The 19115-nt window shown below is 31.1% G+C and overlaps 1 protein-coding gene across 1 annotated transcript; it reads right to left on the bottom strand.

The window, feature by feature from the left end:
* Positions 1-14553: 14553 nt before the first annotated feature.
* On the bottom strand, positions 14554-18257 carry LOC132726433 (uncharacterized). Its single transcript, XM_060711750.1, has 4 exons — positions 17799-18257; positions 17439-17510; positions 15948-16164; positions 14554-14755 (listed from the first exon to the last, which is right to left on the bottom strand). The coding sequence occupies exons 1-4, from the start codon at positions 18210-18212 to the stop codon at positions 14556-14558; spliced, it is 903 nt and encodes a 300-aa protein (XP_060567733.1). The 5' UTR covers positions 18213-18257; the 3' UTR covers positions 14554-14555.
* Between the last annotated feature and the right edge of the window lie 858 nt (positions 18258-19115).

Genomic DNA, 19115 nt, shown 5'->3' on the forward strand with positions numbered 1-19115 from the left:
GATTCTTAAAAACCGGTGGTTATTTAAGTCGACTTGCAAATATCACAATTCTCTGAAAAAAGACTTCTCTCTTTTCCCCTTCTTTTTTATTTTAAAACATTCTTCTTCTTCAATAACAAACTTTTATAAAACTTCTGTATATCCCATATATACATGTATACATAAAACCGTATAAAAAAATCTCCTCAAAAATCAATTCTTCACAAAATCCGTAGGGAATAAACTTTGATTTATAAATTTAGAACAAATTTCAATCTTCTTAGGTTGAACTATACAGCGACGTTGAACTACACAGTGAGATCACTTGGAGTTACTTGTTTCAAATAAAATTTAACGACCAATCTGCAGCGTTGAGAATTGGGACCTAAAGCCCTTGTAGAATGTGCTGTTACACTTTTATGTTTATCTTCATAAGCCTCTTGAATACTTTTAAGAATATATGAAGCCAAAGTTTGTGAAGAAGCTTTAGAATGAGGTACATTTATTGTCAGAAATAAACTTGTTTCATCTTTACGTTCTTTTAAAGACATTTTCTACAGTTTTATGAAAATTTAATCCTTTCATAGAATTTTCTAAATTTTTTGTATGATGAGTAAAATTTAATGGCAAATTTAAAAATAAAAAGAAAAATATGTTGACGTGTTAAATTTCTTGTAAAAGGGCAGTTTCGATGGTAACCGTATATCTCATAACTGTCAAAATAGCCAAACTATGTTTTAACAAATAGAAAATGTATAAGATATCTTAAAACACACAACAAGCATTGTTTTATGCAAAAATAACTTTAACTAATGATTCTGTATGACACAAAATTAATAATAATCTGAACATATTTCTTAAAAAAATGAGTTTTACATGTTCCTTAACCGAACAAAAAATGAGAAAAATAAACATGAATTCTGTGAATAATTAAAGATATTGAAAAATTTCTTTCATAGGATTTTCTATTTTTTTTTTTGTATGTTGTGTAAAATTAAATGACGAATTCAAAAATAAAAAGAAAAGTATATGTTGAGGTGTTGGATTTTTTAAAAAAATGGCAGTTTCCATGGTAACCGTATATGTCAAAATTGTCAAAATAGCCAAACTGTGTTATAAAAATGTATAAGACAGCTTATTTCACACACAATAAACATAATTTTATACAAAGCTTGCTTTATCTTAGGGTTATGTATAAACCAAACAATAATTGGAACATATTTCTTGAAAAAAAATTGAATTTATCATGCTTTTTTATTTAACAAAAAGTGAGACAAATAAACATGAATTCTGTAAAAAAAATTAAGGTGACACCGGAGTCATTTATCACTGAAAATACCTAAAATGAGATGTTTTGCTTAGTAGATTTAAATAGCTTTTCTGAACACATTCGTGATTTAATTTTGGAAGCAGTTAGTCCAAAAAAATGTGTTTTTAAACGTTTTAAAACGGAACCTATACTATTTGTATCTGCTATTCGCGTAACCTGTCGATTATCGATAACGATCCGCCCCCTGTTGAGGCATCAATGAGGGAAATCGGTAGTTCCATATATCCGTTAATTACAGGTCCATACTGGTCCATACTTCTCGTAATACATGTATCGTACAACTAACGTACATCTTTTATGAAGATCTCAACATTTAGCCTTTTTTATAAATTAAGAAATTGTCGGCCAATGTAGTACTACGTAACATAATGTATGAAACATAAATAATTAAGCATAGCGGCAAATCGCACGACCACGGGGTTGATTAAAAATGTAGTTGCTAAAATATCCATAATGTGTGAAAATAATTTTTCTGTCCCGTTAATCTGATAGATATTACGTTGAGTTGATAGACTTTTGTACGGATTCAAGGGCTTACTTTACATTCAACCTCGTTTTCTAACAATGTCAAGTAAAACAACAACAAAAACAGACAACATTTTTTTTTTATGTGAACGTCTATGTGACTTAAATTTTGGTAAGGTGTCCCTAACAAATTTCTAAACCATTTAAGATTGTCTAAGGATGATTATTTCTCTATAAATAAAAAAAGATATTAAAATATATTCTTAGTGAAAATAAATTGTTCGCCAGTAAATCGGACACAGTACTAATAAATCTGGGACAAAGTATGAAATTTATTGTCTATCCCGGTAGAAACTGGATCTCTATGCCGTGCATAGATGATATTCATTATAGAAGTCAAGAAGGCCAGATCATATTGATCGAGTAATACTATTTATTTCTATTAAAATATGTGAAGCATTATCAATTTGGTGGATAACATATATAATATCCGGTTCTTATTTGTACATCTACCATGGACTTTAAAAGACTGTCAGGAGCTTAGTTTTTTGTTATTTTATTTTATATTTTAACGGAATTTTATACACGAATACACAGGCAGAGTGACACTGGTATAATACAATAATAATGCTGCTGATAATAATAATAAACTTCAAAAAGGAAACAATTAAATACCCCGCTAGCGGTGCGCAAATGCGTTTCATTTCCCCCACTGAGTGCCTCAAATTTTACCGATAGTCACGTGACATGTGCGACAGATACCAGACGGACAGTAAATCACGTTATGAATTGAAGAAATTTCGGCTATAAACTGATATTAATCAGCAGCTTTTTAATTTGTCAAATGTCACTGGGTCATAAAATGTTGTTAGAGTATGTTACCGCAACTTGTGACCCTCTCTGGTGCGATACTTGTGTATTATGCAATTATTTAGCGTGAAACGTAGGGGTCCGAGAGAGAGCAGCCGATTTATGACACTTCGTTTGATGCGGGTCGGACTAACTTTGAATCGGCATAACTTTTTTAATAATCAAGCAATTAACATGTGGTTTAAAGCACATGAAAGGAAATTCATTTACGGAGGGAACCGTGTCAGGGATTTTCGTTTGCTCAATAGGCGACTTAATTATCTTTAAATACGTAATATGTATGGTGAAAAAAGTCGCATAAAATGTTTGACGTTACGTAATATTTTTTTGAGAAAAGATAGAAAAAATTTGAGACACGGTTCCCTAGATAATATAAGTATGGTTATTTTCCAAAAGTTTGATGACAAAAAATTAAAAAATGACTTTGATATGACGATTTAAAATTTTAGGATTTTTATTCAAAATCAATCATTTACAAAGGCATTTTTTTCAAATATGTTATTTTTTATGATGATCAACGACATTTAATGCACAAAGATTAAATAAATAACAATTATTACTAAAATAACTTTGTTTAAATTACATTTATGTGAGTACCACAGAAAGTGTCTGTTGTCACCTTAAAACTATCAAGAAATTTCTTTCATAGAATTTTCTACATTTTTGATATATCAAGTAACATTTAATGGTGGAAGCGCATAACGATGCACACAGAAAACTACCGAAAACGTCTTAAGATAGATAGCAAGTGCTCTTCTTGGATAGTCTTAAAAAGCTGGTACAAACATTTTTGCTGATGAATGACCAGGTCTATCCTGTTTAGCCAAACCTTGTCTGATAAAAGTTTGCCCATCTGCCTTCACAGAAATAGCTCCTCCTAATGATAACGCTTTAAGGTCGCTGGCTCTCCTGAATGTCGTGATAGCTGTAAGAAAAACAACTTTATATGTTAACAATTAAATTGATGTTTTTCTCAAAGGTTCAAAAGGAAATGTTTGTAGCGCAATAAAAACTTTAGGCAAATCCATTCAGGCAACAACTTTGTTACAGGAGTTTTTAAATTGAATACTTTTAATAATCTGATAACACACGGACGTTGACCAATAGGAGTGTTTACTACTGGAGGTAAAACTGCAGATAAAGTAGAGCGGTAACCTACTGTAAACCTTTATTGTACAGATTTGATAAAACTCAGCACAAGTATTTAAGGATGCTGTGAAGGAATCAATATTCTTTTGACACCATATCATAAATTGTCTTAATTTACTGGAGTAATCTTTCTGAGAACCAGTTCTCCAGTTGACTGTAAGAAGTTTTTGAGAAAAAAAACTTTTTCTCTAAACTGTCTGTCGATAGCAACCATGCAGTCAGTTTCAGAACACCTGGATTTAGATGACATATCTGAGATTTTGGTTGTTGTAATAGGTTTGTAACCAATAGAAGACATAACGGTTGAGCTACCGACAGATTCAATAAATCTGGAAACCATGGGCGTCGTGGCCAGAATGGAGTTATTTGAATCAGTTTGCACTGAAATTGTTTCATATGATGAAGATCTCTGTAAATGAGACAAATATAGTTCAGCGTTCAAAAAGACATCAACGGGCGCTTACATATACTTCAAATGACCAACCGACGTTTGCACATTTTACATGATCAAACGACGTTTGCAATATCGACAATAAGTGGAAAACCTGGGTTTATATCAAATATAACCTTGCTAATGAAATTATAAATAAGTAAGATACAAAAATTACTTGTAAAAAGACATATCTTCTATTATTTTCCCTCTACATGGGTTACACTAAACAAAAAAGGTTAGAAAAGGTAAAACCTATCGGCGTTTTCCTTGCAAAAAGAAAATGCGTCTCGAAGTGTTCTAAAAAACACCTAAGTCTCGCAATTACTACATACATAAAATAAAAGCTCAATTAACGCCGGGTCCTAAGGTCTAGGTCATAATTTTGTGGATGCAGTAGAAAAAAGATATCTTCAAATAATTACCTGAAATCGGGTCCGTTATTGCTGAAATGTTAAATCGGCGTTTGCATTTGTGGTCACGTGACAAAACTTGTTCATCCAGTGTGTAAATTATGCTAAATCTAGTAATAAATATGGTTCATGATATTTTCAAAGTGTAATAAAATCAAAACTACACGGTACAAGTATTTCATATTTAACAAGATCAACCAATATACTTAAATTTAGGGAAACTTTGAAAAAAGTCACTCATTTGGGTAAATTTTAAGAATTTTTTAAATTAGACTCCCTAAGTAGTAAAATGGTCAACCAAGTGGTAAAAATGGGTGGGATAGGGTAACAGTTTTATACAGATTTCATAAATTTCATAGAAACCATAATTTTGCTTATATGGATTGTTAGCTGAATGGTACAATTTGTTTCTTATAAAAAATTAATGGGAAAACATTTTTCATTATATGTTATTGCAGATTATTTAAAGGTTCCTCATTTCTAAAAAATGGCCCTCATAACATCCTAGCTTGAGTTCAGAAAAGTGGCCATAACTTGATTTCCGTACGGTAAACTTTGTTTAAATTGTGCATACAGGTGTACTTTAAGATATACGAGTCTGACCTATTATGTCAATTTTTTAGTTCCTTATAGTGCCCAGTAGGGTCGTAATGCCTTAACTGTGAATCACTAAACTACAAATACTACTACAACACTAAATACTGTATTCCGGTATAAACCGGTATATACCGGACAGGGCGCTTGAATGATAAAATGCTAAAATCTTGCACTTGCAAAGGAATGAACTTTAAAAGGTCTAATTCATCTTTGTAGACCGATTTATACATGATAAATAAAGAAAAAACATCTGAAAATCTTGAGAACCGAATCAATACTTATACTTCAAGATAATGTTTCTATTCCCTTTTCTTTTATTTTTAGTACTTATAAATAAAATAATATTAAATACAAAAGTCAGTAAATCATTTTTTTCAATACTAAAAAATAATTTATAACAAGAACTATCGGAGGACAGTAAGGCTCGACTATTCGAAAAAGTTGTCACAAGGGTTTTATTGAGTATAAGTATGCTTACCTATGAATACATAAAATTGACCGAAAAGGTACAAAAGGCTTGTTATTAGGATATTTTTCTTTTCAAGTAAATCACAGCTTTATTACTGTGAATGCATAAAATTGTCCCAAGAAAAGGCACAAACCATTCAGTAGTTATGTAGATTACAGCTTACAAGCAAAACTTCACCATTAATTTCTTAAGTTGAAAAAGGGAAAAAAATCAGCTAAATGCAAGATAGAATTATGGATCTTGGTCAGTGACCTACAATTATGACCCTAAATGCATATGTGAAGTTTTAAATAAATATCTTTTATAGTTATTGAGATATGTAAAACTTGCAGGTAAACATTAGCCAAGAGACGAAGTACAAAAGGGAGATAAATCAGCCTAAATGAAAGATAGAGTTTTGAATCTTGGTCAGTGACATACAATTATGACCTTGCATGCATATGTGAAGTTTCAAATCAAAATCTTTGATAGTTATTGAGATATGTAAAACTTAAATGTAAACATTAACATAGAGACTAAGTAAAAAAAGGGGGGGATAAATCAGCCTAAATACATGACACTGATATTAGTGCTGTTCAGTGATGATTATTTATGACCGCAAATATACATATGATCTAGAGATGTGACCTTCAATTATGACCCTAAGTACATGTGTAAAGTTTCAAGTAAATATCTTTATAGACCTTTAACCTTTAACCAAAATTTTTTAAAGGGGCAAATAATTCTGCAATTATTGCAGGCAGCGTTATGCAACTTTGCAAACTGATGTACATTGTTACTTTAAAAAGTATTGTAAATTTCAACTGAATATCTTAAGCAATAATTGAGATATTTGACTTTAGAAAAAACTTTAACCAAAATTTCTAAGTTAGAAAGGGGCATAATTCTGTAAATATTGTAGGCAGAGTTACCCAACTTGTCAATCTGATGTACAATGTAACTATAAATAAGTATTGTAAGTTTCATTTGAATTGTTTCAAGCAATAATTGGGATACTTGACTTCACAAAAAACTTAAACCAAAGCAGACGCCGACTCGGACGCGGACGCCGACGCCAACGCCGGGTCGACAACTATAGGTCTCATATTTTTTTCGAATAGTCGAGCTAATAATGACTAATGTTAGGAGCACGTGGGTTCTGTTTATATGACATTTGTCGACAAAAATCATGTTTGAAATTCAATGCAGATATATGGGAAACGCTCAGTACGTCTAAAATACGGCGATCAAGGTTATTGTCGTTTTTTTCCGCAGGAATACGAACACCTTTAATCACTTTGTTTTACGTGCATTTGCCATAAACTATCTGTTTTTAACAATTTATAACTTTAACCATACTACATTTTAGATGTCTTAAACAAACTAAGCTTAAAGAACCCGGAGTAAAATTGAATAAGGAACAGTTTTACTCAAAACGTCCCTTCAAGTCATAGTTTGTATATTTTCGTGGAAACCATCTCTGAGTTTACTATTCTATATCAATTATGGAATTTATTGATCTGTCAATAATAAAGGTAATTTTAAAAATTTAAAGTCTTACATTGACAGCCAAGAAACATGGAATTTCTTTTCCTGAGAAGTTTTTCAAAACATATCTCAATGAAATTGATCTATCACCACGCAAATTATAAAGACAAACATCACGAGAGGTTTTGATCCAAATTTTATTAATGCTTAAGTTTTGCAAAGCACTATCTTATTATTTTTATATCTACATGTAGTTGAAAACCATGATTACTCTTTTATCGCTCAGTTGATAATAATTTGATAGGCTCTAAATAACAAACAAAAATAATATTGTAAATTATGAATGAAAAGTAGTGAAAAGAGTTCAAATCTTGAGCTGATAAGATCACGAACTTTATCTCTGCATCAGAAATAGCGCACATGTAAAGCAAGTTACTGGTTGCTATTGCTAAAGATGTCAAAATTGATTATAGAAGTTGCTTACAAAATCAATTGCTGCTATGGAAGTCACAGGTTGCAAGGTAAAAAGTAAATGCTTGCTATGGAAGTCACAGGTTGCTATGGAAAAAACAATGGTTGCTATGAAAAGTCAAATGTAACATTGTATACTATGATATGGAAAAATTCAATGGTCGCTATGAATATCACTGGAAAGCTATTGAAATTACAGTGTGCTAAAGAAATTCAATGGTTGGTTCGGAAGTCACAGGTTGAAATACAAAATCAAATGTTGCTATGAAAATCAGTAGTTGCTATGAATGTCAATGGTGTACTGGAAGCAACGGGAAGATAAACACAGCAATTCAAGTCAATGATTGTGGTGTAAATAGTCAATGTTTGCAATGGAAGTTGCTGCTTGCTATGGATGCTATGCAATGTCAATAGCTGCTGTAGAAAGCCAAAAATTGCTATGGAAAACACGGGTTGCTTAGAAAAATCAATGGTTGCTATGGAAGTTAGTGGTTTCAATGGAAGTCATTGGTTGCTTTGAAGTTACCTAAGGAAGTCCTTCGTTGGCATAATTTTCTTCTGATTTCATTGAAAAGTCAATGGATCCTTTTGAATACACTGTTTGTCGGGTGCTTTGGAAAGTCAAAGTTGCTTTGAGAGTTACTGGTTGCTAAAACGTTCAATTGTTATTTTGGAAGCCAATAATTGCTCTAAAAAAGAATTATGGCTATGGAAAGTCAATGGTTGTTAAGGAAAGTCAGTTAATGCAATGGAAGACTCTGGTTCTTTGGGAAATCAATTGTTGCTAAGGAAATTCAATGGTTGCTATTAAAGTCACTGGATCAGGATGCTAAGGAAAATCAGTTGTTGGTATGTAAGTCACTGGTTTCTATTGCAAGTTATAAGCAATAAAACATGACCCATTACCAGATGTCCACAGGATCTGGCCTTTTTACCCGAGGGCTATGCTTATATAAACTTGGTAGAGGTACACTATATAATGTTCATACCAAATATGTAAGCATTATCCCGTTTGTTTTTAAAGAATATGTTTACAGTTATTTCTGTAAACATAAAACGAAACTCATTGACCTCCCTGGTTGGCTAAATTTAGACTGTGATTGAACACGCTTGGTTCACCTGTAGAGGCTAAACAAACTCTATCATTAAATTACAAATATGTACCTAAGATATAAGACATAACAAAAACAGCTTACTTAAACAATAGATAAAAAACCTTTTCGGAAGTAAGAAGAAGCAAAAGAAATTTTGATTTTTAAATAAACAAAAATAAACAACATCAATATGAAAGAAGCAATTCTTTTAAGTATCAAAAAAGGTTTAAAAAAGTGTCGCTTTAATCTACATTAAGTTTTAACACATGCACATATTTATAACAAAATACATATATACGCTTGTCCGAACTAGGAGGTGATACCATTTAATAAACACATGCCATGTATTTTGTATCTGTTAATAGTCTATGTTTATAAAAGGTTTCATTTTAATTATAAAAATAATGGACTTCTAGAATAAAAATCATGTGAAATATTTAATTAGTTGAATTATTTATATCAAATACTTTATTCAATTAAAAGTAAATATGGGAATTTTGTTCACTGTTAATAATTAATGTCACTTCTTACCTATGTATGTCTAATTAAATAATAAATAAAGATAAAACATTCAATATAAAATCACTTACCTATGAACTATTTCCAAATCCTAATCCAACTTTTATATCCATTAAATACCGTAAAAAACCAGTTATTCTTTTTCTATAACCAATTATCAATTGTGAACGTATTAATTGAAAACAGATGTACATGTATGACCTAACTGATGGCTATAGTGTAGTTTGAAGAGCCACCGTTTTGTTTCTAAGTGTCTATATTTAAATTGTTTTAATTATTTAAAATAATTGAAATAATTTCTTTAGTTTAATTCACAATGTCTCTCCTTGTCTATTCTTTGCTTGGTTTTATTGTTTTGAACTCAAATGGATGCCACCTGTCCTCTTCTTGTATCACATGAAAAGTTTGTGATCTCCAAATATTTTCTCTAACACGTCTATATTCTGTCCTTGGTGTAATGTCGCCCATCTCTACTGTAACTGACTGCGGCAGATTTTCCAGGACGGTAATAAAATTCTGTAAACTTTCTGGAGATATTTCTATCTCTCTCAACTCAACACGTTCAATATTCAACATGTCACGTGACAGTAACAATGAACTTTCATCTAGATTGATGCACGACAACTTAACATTAACTAATGACGGTGTGGACATATTTAATTGTAGCCTCCCAGGTAACCCCCACAAGAACAAGACTAACTTTGATAGAGTTGAATGTTGAGACAAGTCCAAGTTCAATCTCTTACAACCATGGAAGCCATGTTCTTTACATTGTAACCCCACCAATGTTAACTCTTTCATTGACTTTTGACTGGAGATAAAATTGTAAAATGTTTCCAGTATTTTGTGAGATAACGTGAATACTTTAATATATAAATATTGTATGTTTTGTAATCGCACCAAATGTTCACTGAGATTTTCTTCATCATTTGTCAATTTACCAGACGACAAAGTAACGGACTGTAAACTGGGAAACAATATCCGGGGGGTTATCTCAGCCTTCTCCTTCATGCTGTCACCACCATAGTAAAGTTTCTGTATATGACTGAGATCTGTGAGAGAGTATAAATCTATAATTTCACGTAAACTGCTGGAAGTACGCCCGTTGATGTCTATATAAAGTGACTTTATGTTGGTTCTATTTTGTTTTAACAAACGTTGTAACTGCTTACTGTGCTCGGTGTCCTCGTCGACAATGAAGAAATCTTGTAAACATAATTGAATATTTTCACTTTCAATCATTTCTTGTAAACATGACATGAACATTTTCTGTATGTTATACAATGGAGTATTGTACAGGGAGATCTCGCCACCTGTCCTAGTTCTATAAGCACGTGTTTTCTCGTCTTCATTTATCACAGACATCAAATCATTTGATATTTTACACATCCGGTCAGCATTCATTCCACTTATAAATTCACAAATTTTTGACATGTCCAGAATGTCTTGAATATTTTTACATTTTTCTAGAACATTTTTCTCAGTGTCAGTTTCATAACTTATAAATATGGTGGCGAAAAATTCTTGCACTGTTTTGTGAGAAAACGAAACTTTGATAATTTCTTTGATTAAGATTTTACTTCTACTTTCTGACAGTATTCCTGAGAGAAGGCTTAATTTCATGTCGTTTGCTTTGAGATATTTTTCAGCAACCGTTCTATCAAATACCAGCGTGTTTTCTCTGTTTTTGTTAAATAATGTTTGGTAAGCTAGTTCTGATAATGATGTTATAAGACTATAAAACATTTTACAAAATTCATGTCTTTTGAAGTAATCTGGAATTGCACTTGCAGACGATTCACGAGATGGTTGAACTTCCGGGTGTTTCTTTGACGTTCTTGATAATAGAAATTCAATAATATTTGTGTAAATTTCATGTTTTGAATTTCCTATAGGAATGTTGTTGCACCATAGGCAAACTATATACATGAGGAGCAGTGGAATCACTTGCATGTGCTCTAGGCGACGGTCACGTATCACTTTATTAAAGTCCTGTGTTTTACTTTTCAGTACTCTATCGATATGGACACCGGTCATTTTCCTAATGGCATTTTCTTCTAGTTGCCACGTAGAATCTGCACTTAATTGAACCAATTCTACTTTTTTGTTTATTTGACTTGTTTTGAGATTTGAAACTCCAAGCTTCCATGGTCGGGTTGTCGTTAAGGTAACACAATTATCACGTACGTACCGATGTGGGACTTTTTCTGTAACCTCGCTACAGCTTTTATCAGGATGAGTCCATTCATCAAGACCGTCTAATAAAATCAAGCATTTTTCTCTACGTAAAACTTCATATAGTGATGCTGATGAAGGAAGTTTCTTGGTAATTTGCTGTTCAATCATATCGTCAATGTTACAAACAGAGGTACAGTCTCTTAATAAAACCAAAAATAAGAACTTAAAGTCAAATAACGTCTTTAACTGGCCGTCCTTAAAACAGGCATAGTTTGAATCATGGCAATGAGCTTGACACCACGTGATTGCAAGATATTTTGTGAAAGCAGTTTTTCCGAAACCTGCATCAGCTGATAGATAAATTTCTTGTTGATCTCCACTTCCGGTTGAAAACAGGTCTTTCAAAGACTTGATCGGTGTTCTTTCCTCTTCATGACAAGTTAGGGATTTCTGTTTTACGGCGACTATATCAGGCATCACGTAGAACCCAGCTAAAGGTGTCTCTATTTCTTCAAGAAGCGGTGACAGAGGTATTGAACTACACCTTTTTCTGTAGAATTTAATCAGGTCGCCTTGAAGTTCTGAAAAGAGAGTAGAAAAAAGTGTTAATCAGTGACAATCTTTCTATATAATATATAAAATGCTGAGGTGTTTACTAACTTCAATTTTGCATTGTTAGACAAACAGATAATGCATAAGGCAAATAAGAAGTAGATATGCAACACTATATTCAGATGGTATGTTTAACAATGCATAATTATAGCTAAACTTTGTTTTCAAATTGCATAATTTCATTTACAAAAAAAGCATTTCCATCGATATAATTAATACATTTTATGCTTGAAAATAAACATTTAAACATTCTGAACCCAAAGAATTGGTGGGGATAGGAGGATGTGGATAAGCTAAAGAAGAAAACATTTCTTCTATAGTTCATTGCATGAACAAACACCAATAGCGATATATGTTTAACATGTTTGAACCGTTTTAAAATTTAAAGAAAAATGAAAACAAATCGTTATCACGGTTGGGAAATAAGAAAGGGAAAATTTTACTCGAAACAGGAAGTAAATCCTCCTGATGTCTCCATCATTTAATTTTGCCTAATCGGAATTCCTCGGCTATTATCATTATCAGACTTAATATGGACTATTGTTTGATTTTATTAACATATCAATAGCATAGTGATTATACTGCTAAAACACACAATATATAGATCTACTGCATAGTACCTTATTACATGTGTTTACATTTATTTGTTTCTATAAAATATATGTAGTTATACTGAGCGTTTTTAACGCAATGGGGAAAACTACCTACTTGTTTGTTCGACATTTTTGCAAACACTTGGTCATTACTATTTAAAACAAAACTTCAAAAAAGAAAGGAAAAAAACTATAATGACAACAGTTATCCTCTGACCACTTGTATATAAGGCAATCACTTCACAAGATGTGATTACGTCTTACATACTCTTATTTAGCTTGTGTGGCTTCTCAAAATTTTATTTATATATTCCATTTATTTATATAAACCTCATAATGTATTCATATTTAACAGGTTAATAAAATCAGACTATAAAAGTATCTCTACCACGTGGTTTTATATCTAAAACACAGAGTGTAATCTTTGATAATGTAAAACAGAATAGGATGTTAATATTCGACATCCAAAAAAGTCTCAAATTATAAACATACTTGACTCTATGTCAACAGGTTGACAGTCTGTTCTATCTCTTTATATAAATATATGGAATAGATTTATGTATTATAAGATTTATATAAATATATTGAATATATAATGCATTGTTTACTTTTATATCTATGAATTTACTTAATTTAATTAATTCCGGTAGACTTATACTTAATATAGTGGAGAAAAAACAACTTAGTCATCAACTCCCAGCATTGAATTATAATTTAAATGGTTAGTTTCTTGCATAGGTTAGACTGAAATACCATATGCATACTATTCAAGAATGATAGATGATGTGTTTTAAAGTTGACAAATATTCAATTACCCATTTTAATGGTCAAACACAGTCGCCCCTTCCACCAACACTCGGATAAGGACCTCGGACACAATTGATTATTGCCTCAGAGGAACATTAAAATGGGTATTATAATTCTAGACGATACCAAAGCCGTATACAATTATATATATATATATATATATATATATATATATATATATATATATATATATATATATATATATACAGTCACATTCCTCCATTTACGGGCGTCGGTCTATTTGAGACCATACTTGTGGGGTTTATATTTAATGTGGGGCATACATAAGGCCTCGCAACTCTGGCATGTTTAAAACGATGTATGGGGGCGTAGGCTACCCTTCTAACATAGTGCCGTAGGCCGGTTTTAGTAGTAAATGATATATGTCCCACAAATGTATATATTTTTAATGGGGTTTTATGTTATTGGTCAAATTGGTAAAATGGTAAAATTAAATATATAGTTGATATATATAACTTAGTACCCCTTAGTTCTGTTGTTTGGAAATGTCATTATATGTCTACATATTGGCATATATAAAAACTGACTGCATGAAATAATGCCACTCAACTCGGTCTTATAAATAGGCACCGTAAGTGAAGATATGTGTGAATATATATATATATATATATATATATAGAACCAGTTCAATTTTTGATACTATACAGTACACACGTTTTGAGATTTTGTGCTCTATTGTGTGCACATTATACATGTAATACACCCCTTATGAAGGCATAATACGCCGAAAGTACTTGGTCATTTATACTTTAGCACTGTATGAACGTTTATTGACTTCAATTTTATTGTTATTTTTTCCACGTTCTTGTATCCTTCTTTGGATCCAGTGTTTTTGAAAGGTATTTTGTAGATGCAAATATTTTTTACAAACCTATATATATATATATAAAACTTGGTGTTTTTGTAATAAATTATGATTGTCTGACAGTAAAAACTTTACCGGAACAGAATTTATCTTCCTTCCGAAGTCAAATATATATTACTAAAAATTTGGATAAAGTGTGTTCCTAATAAGTAGTTAACTCAACCAAACAGCGTCAAATTGCAAACTTTGTTTGATTGAGTCTGTATAAAGATTACACTCTCTGTTTTTATTCACATTTATAACTACTTTTAATCAATATTAAGTCGGAGGTCATTTTAAATAAAAGTTGAGGTGATCCCATTACAAAAAGTAGTATTAGTTGGATTTGTCTGATAAACTTACCTTTTGTCATCTGTCGATAACGTCTCCTCTCAAAAAACCTTTCAAAAATGTTTCCCTTCATCTTGATTTCCGGCCTTTTATCATCTTAAACAAATATGGTTACGCAAGATTATAATTAATATTAGTATTAAAATTGTAAAATGCTGTTATACATCTTATTTTTTAAGTCACTAATATAATGTGATATAAATAATAAAATATAATATAATATGGCAATGTAAATTAAAATTGATTATCATCACTTAATTGATATGTAGCGATATATCATCGATTAAAGTTCATTTTAAATACAATTTCTATCTTTAAGTAAAAGTTATGATATTTAAAAACGCTTCTTTTAAGTCCTGTTTTTTCTAAATGCGTCATTGAATTGTAAGTGTTTGAAAGCTTTTTAATGGAAGTTCCTCGTACAGGGAAACTTAATTGCCTTCATTTATATACCCGTTCAAAAAAAATGGGTCATATCTTGGGATCCCTCGTGGTGAATTGGAGAGCATTGGCTTTCAGTTTTGTCCGAAACATTATTATTTTCTATTTGCATAGAGGGATTGTACTATTATATGATACAAACCTTAATTAGACGTTCAGTGTCGCACGCATGAATCAGTAATATAGACCAAAACCCATTACACATATCAAGAGATTTATATACAATTTATGTAAAGAATTAAAATGTCAAATGATGCACGCAAAATCAGGTCCGTCTAAGTCGCAAATATATACCATTTTGAAAATGTGTAAATTGAATATTAAGTCTTAATCACAAATATTCTCAATCTTTAGACAATGTGTTGCCAGCATAAACAAAGATCTGATATTCATTGTAAAAAAATGCCCATTCATGTTAAATTTAGATATGTTAGTCTAAATGAACATTTTTAAAATCATGTACAAAGCATTTAAAATTATGGCATATGTGAGTGACTTAAACATAAGTATAACATTTAAAGGCAGCAAGTTCATAAAATTACTTTCATCAAAAGAGACATGATATAAAATCTAAATTCTGCAAGTTATTCAAAAGGTTTACATTCTTATTTGAACAGTTTAAAGTAATCAGTAATAACGATTATAAAACATGTCCATTTAGCACGTATAATTAGTTCACACCTATGTTGTTACCAATTTCTGAACAACTTTGTTGAAATCTACCTGTAAGTTTTCAGTTACATTTTGTAAGGTCATCTTGTAAAAATCAATATACTTGTATAAGCAAGGCATTAATATTCAAAATTATTACTATTCCTTGTATTAACAAAATAGAAAATATGCTTACCTTTAGACTTTATATCTTCAATAGCCTCCTTCAAAAGTGTATGACCAGCTTTCAGAAGCTCTAGATCATCTACTAATGCCTTATCGTGTTTTCCCCATTTTTCAATTTCCTCTGTTACCCTCTGTTCTGTTGTTGGATCAAGAGGGCTGTATTCAAAGTCAGTAATCGTCTGTTTAAAGTCTCTGATTGGATACACTTTATCAAATCTAAGGAGAATCTGAGAAGAGCACAGTATGATAAATAATATGTAAGTTATTGTTTGCAAACGTTTGTCAAGAAGGAAATATACTTAAACATACTTATTTCATACGACTAAAGTGACATTATGCCCATTTATATTGAAAGTCAAATGCCATAAGTCCTTTGAATGTTATGATTTACTCCTCATGAACAACAAATAACTCATGTGGTCCAAGAGAATTGCATAAATGACCTTGGGTATTTATCAGTACTTAATATTCAATTTTATGAAAAGAGATGGTCAGTCTTTTAATATTTTAAGCAGGTTTATGTTTTACATCAACACTTTCCAATTATCAACTGTTGGTCAATCACCATTTTAAAGCTGCACGCCTCCAGATGAGCGAAAATATTTCAATAAAATCAAACCTGAGAAAAATGTGCTAAGATTTTAGGAAAAGTGTAAAGATTCAAAGTTCTAGTAATAATTTACATGTTATGTGCGATTAATGACCGATTTTTCAGTATTTATAACTATAATTCTACTGCGTTACTAACGCAGTAAGGGCTATTTGTGCATATTTTGTCCTTTTTTTTGGTAATTTACGTGGGCTGTAAGTGCCATTGAGGTTGTGTAAATTGCTTCCCTTTGGTTATTTTACTGAATAATACTTTTAAACACATTTTCAAAATTTTCATGAAAATTCACATGAACCTGGAGGCGTGCCGCTTTAACAGTCAATCTTTTGAAATATGTTGTCAATCCAGCAAAACTTGATACTGAAAATATGAGCAGAATATCACTTTAATATTTTTATCTCCAGCAAAGTACACTATCCTTGTATTGGTATTTTGAGTTCTGACTTGATGATATAGGAATAGTAAGGCAATTCAGTTCATGTAGATGAATCTCCTACTTTTACTATTTTATTTGTTATACTGTTTGTGACAGAAGTATTCAACAAATGGAAAATACTAAAGATAAACAAAAACCTGATAAAAACAAATGAACAATAAGTAAAAATATGAATTTGATGTGTCTATGATATCGTCATTCAACATTTGATACTAGCATTAATACTATTTAATTAATACTATTTAAGTTATACGTGTTTCCTGCTATTTAATATTACAGTACATTTCACTTGCAGATTTGTGCGAATAAATTTGTCAAACCTTTGTAGATTGCACAGTAATGCAGACTGACTTTCATCTATGTTTGAGGCAAAACCTTATTGCTTCTCGTATAGTTAAAGAAAAACATACACTTTAGAATAAATCTTTCATTGTGATTAAAAATGAAACATATACCTGTTCGATTTCTTTCCACTTGGTAATAAAATCGTTATATTGTATCCCTGTAGTGGTCGATATATGACAAATCTGAAGATATAAAATCGTTCTTTGTAAATGCCTGTCTTTCACAGCTAAAAAAACAATTGATTTGTATCTCTATCAATACTAATTCAATTTAAAAAATTTCGTTTTAAATCATTGAGTTATGAAACAAATTGTCTTGAGAGAATTACTTATATAAGAACATTTTGAGTATTTCCGCGGCTTAACGATCGAGTGTGATTTTTATCTGAACAAATAATAAAACATATTATGTTCACTTTTGTCTGCTACCTTGGTGCATTTATCATTAAAATAAAACATAAGAAATCTTACTTCGTTCCTGTATTGCTTCAGTCTACAAATGTCTGCATCGATAGAAGTATCACTTTGTGCTGGTGAAATGTTCCAATTAAACTTTTTATTTACTTTGAAACATTTTAGGTTTCTCATGAGACAAATGATAAGTGTGATGTCCAAATCTGACGTTGAAACAGTGCCACTTGATGGATACAATAAATCATATTGCACCTGTGTTATTATCCCACGTCCCTTCAAAAGTTTAATAGTGGTCTTTTCGTTTGCAAGACATCCACTGAGAGTAATGGATTGAGCTACAAGTTCCTGATCTACATAATTTCTTAAAACTGCGAGTCCACCATCAATAATTAGCATTTGAAGGCGGAATAGGAAGATACGATTGTCTGATGCCTGTGCCGAAGATGATGTTCCGGGTTGAGCAGTAGCCATGACTAAACATTACTTTTCACAACTGTATGCTATTATGATGTCAGACCTGTACAATACAATGTACAATTTATATAGATTCATTATCAGTTAAAGCTAAAGAGTTCATTTTATGCCTCACCGGAAACGAAATATAAGGCAAGGCTAACCTAAATTTGAGGTATCATGTATAATTAAAAAGAAAAACATTGAACTTAACTGTAGACCATGTAGATTAAATTGAAACATAGATCGTCATACGTGGTCAGATTGTGCAGATTTGAGAACAGTTTGCACGTTTCAACAAAATATAAAGATTAATGTTCTTTTAGTTAAAGAATAACAAAACTGTATTTTTTTTCAAAAAGGTACCTTTTCTATTTCGCAATAGAACCTGATACAAGATTGTGTTAACAATGTTCTATTGTTTACAGCTATATCTAAAAAAAATTATATCATAAATGGTGAATTTTTATAGTTCTTTTTGTTTAACCTTATAATAGATAATACGATAATTTTAATATGGAATTATTGTTTTTGACACAAATTCAAATTGCGCGTAAACGAAATAAAATGATGCAGATGACAGATTATGTTTTTTTTTTCAATACGGTTTATACGAAGTAACGAAGTACCGATTAATTTGTACTAACTCAAAAGTAAATATAAAAAAAAAATGTTATCATACAGATAATTTGCATATCTTTTCCAAAATAAGAAAATGTAAAGTTAAGAGAAATATTAAGGTGTGCGATCAGGTTGTATTAGTTTATATTATCATTTGGTCACCGAAAAAGCCCACGTCAATTTCCTCAATTAATTTGCAATGTTGAGTTTTGTCTTTCGATATGTAATTAATAAGAAAATGCCGTATATGGGAGCATTTTTGTCAATTCAAATGAAACGTTACTTCCAACAGGTATGTGA

This window comes from Ruditapes philippinarum, unplaced genomic scaffold (genome assembly GCF_026571515.1).
Source record: "Ruditapes philippinarum isolate M1 unplaced genomic scaffold, ASM2657151v2 ctg2875_1_1_1_1, whole genome shotgun sequence".
In the NCBI taxonomy this organism is placed as follows: domain Eukaryota; kingdom Metazoa; phylum Mollusca; class Bivalvia; order Venerida; family Veneridae; genus Ruditapes; species Ruditapes philippinarum.

What these genes read in the sequence shown, in the direction of transcription:
- LOC132726433 (XM_060711750.1), bottom strand. Translation starts at nt 18,212, where the DNA reads ATGGCTACTGCTCAACCCGGAACATCATCTTCGGCACAGGCATCAGAC. An exon ending in TGAAGCAATACAGGAACGAA is followed by an intron (nt 17,511 to 17,798) that starts GTAAGATTTCTT and finishes TTATATCTTCAG; the next exon opens with ATTTGTCATATATCGACCAC. An exon ending in TGAAGATATAAAGTCTAAAG is followed by an intron (nt 14,756 to 15,947) that starts GTAAGCATATTT and finishes TATTTGTTTAAG; the next exon opens with ATGATAAAAGGCCGGAAATC.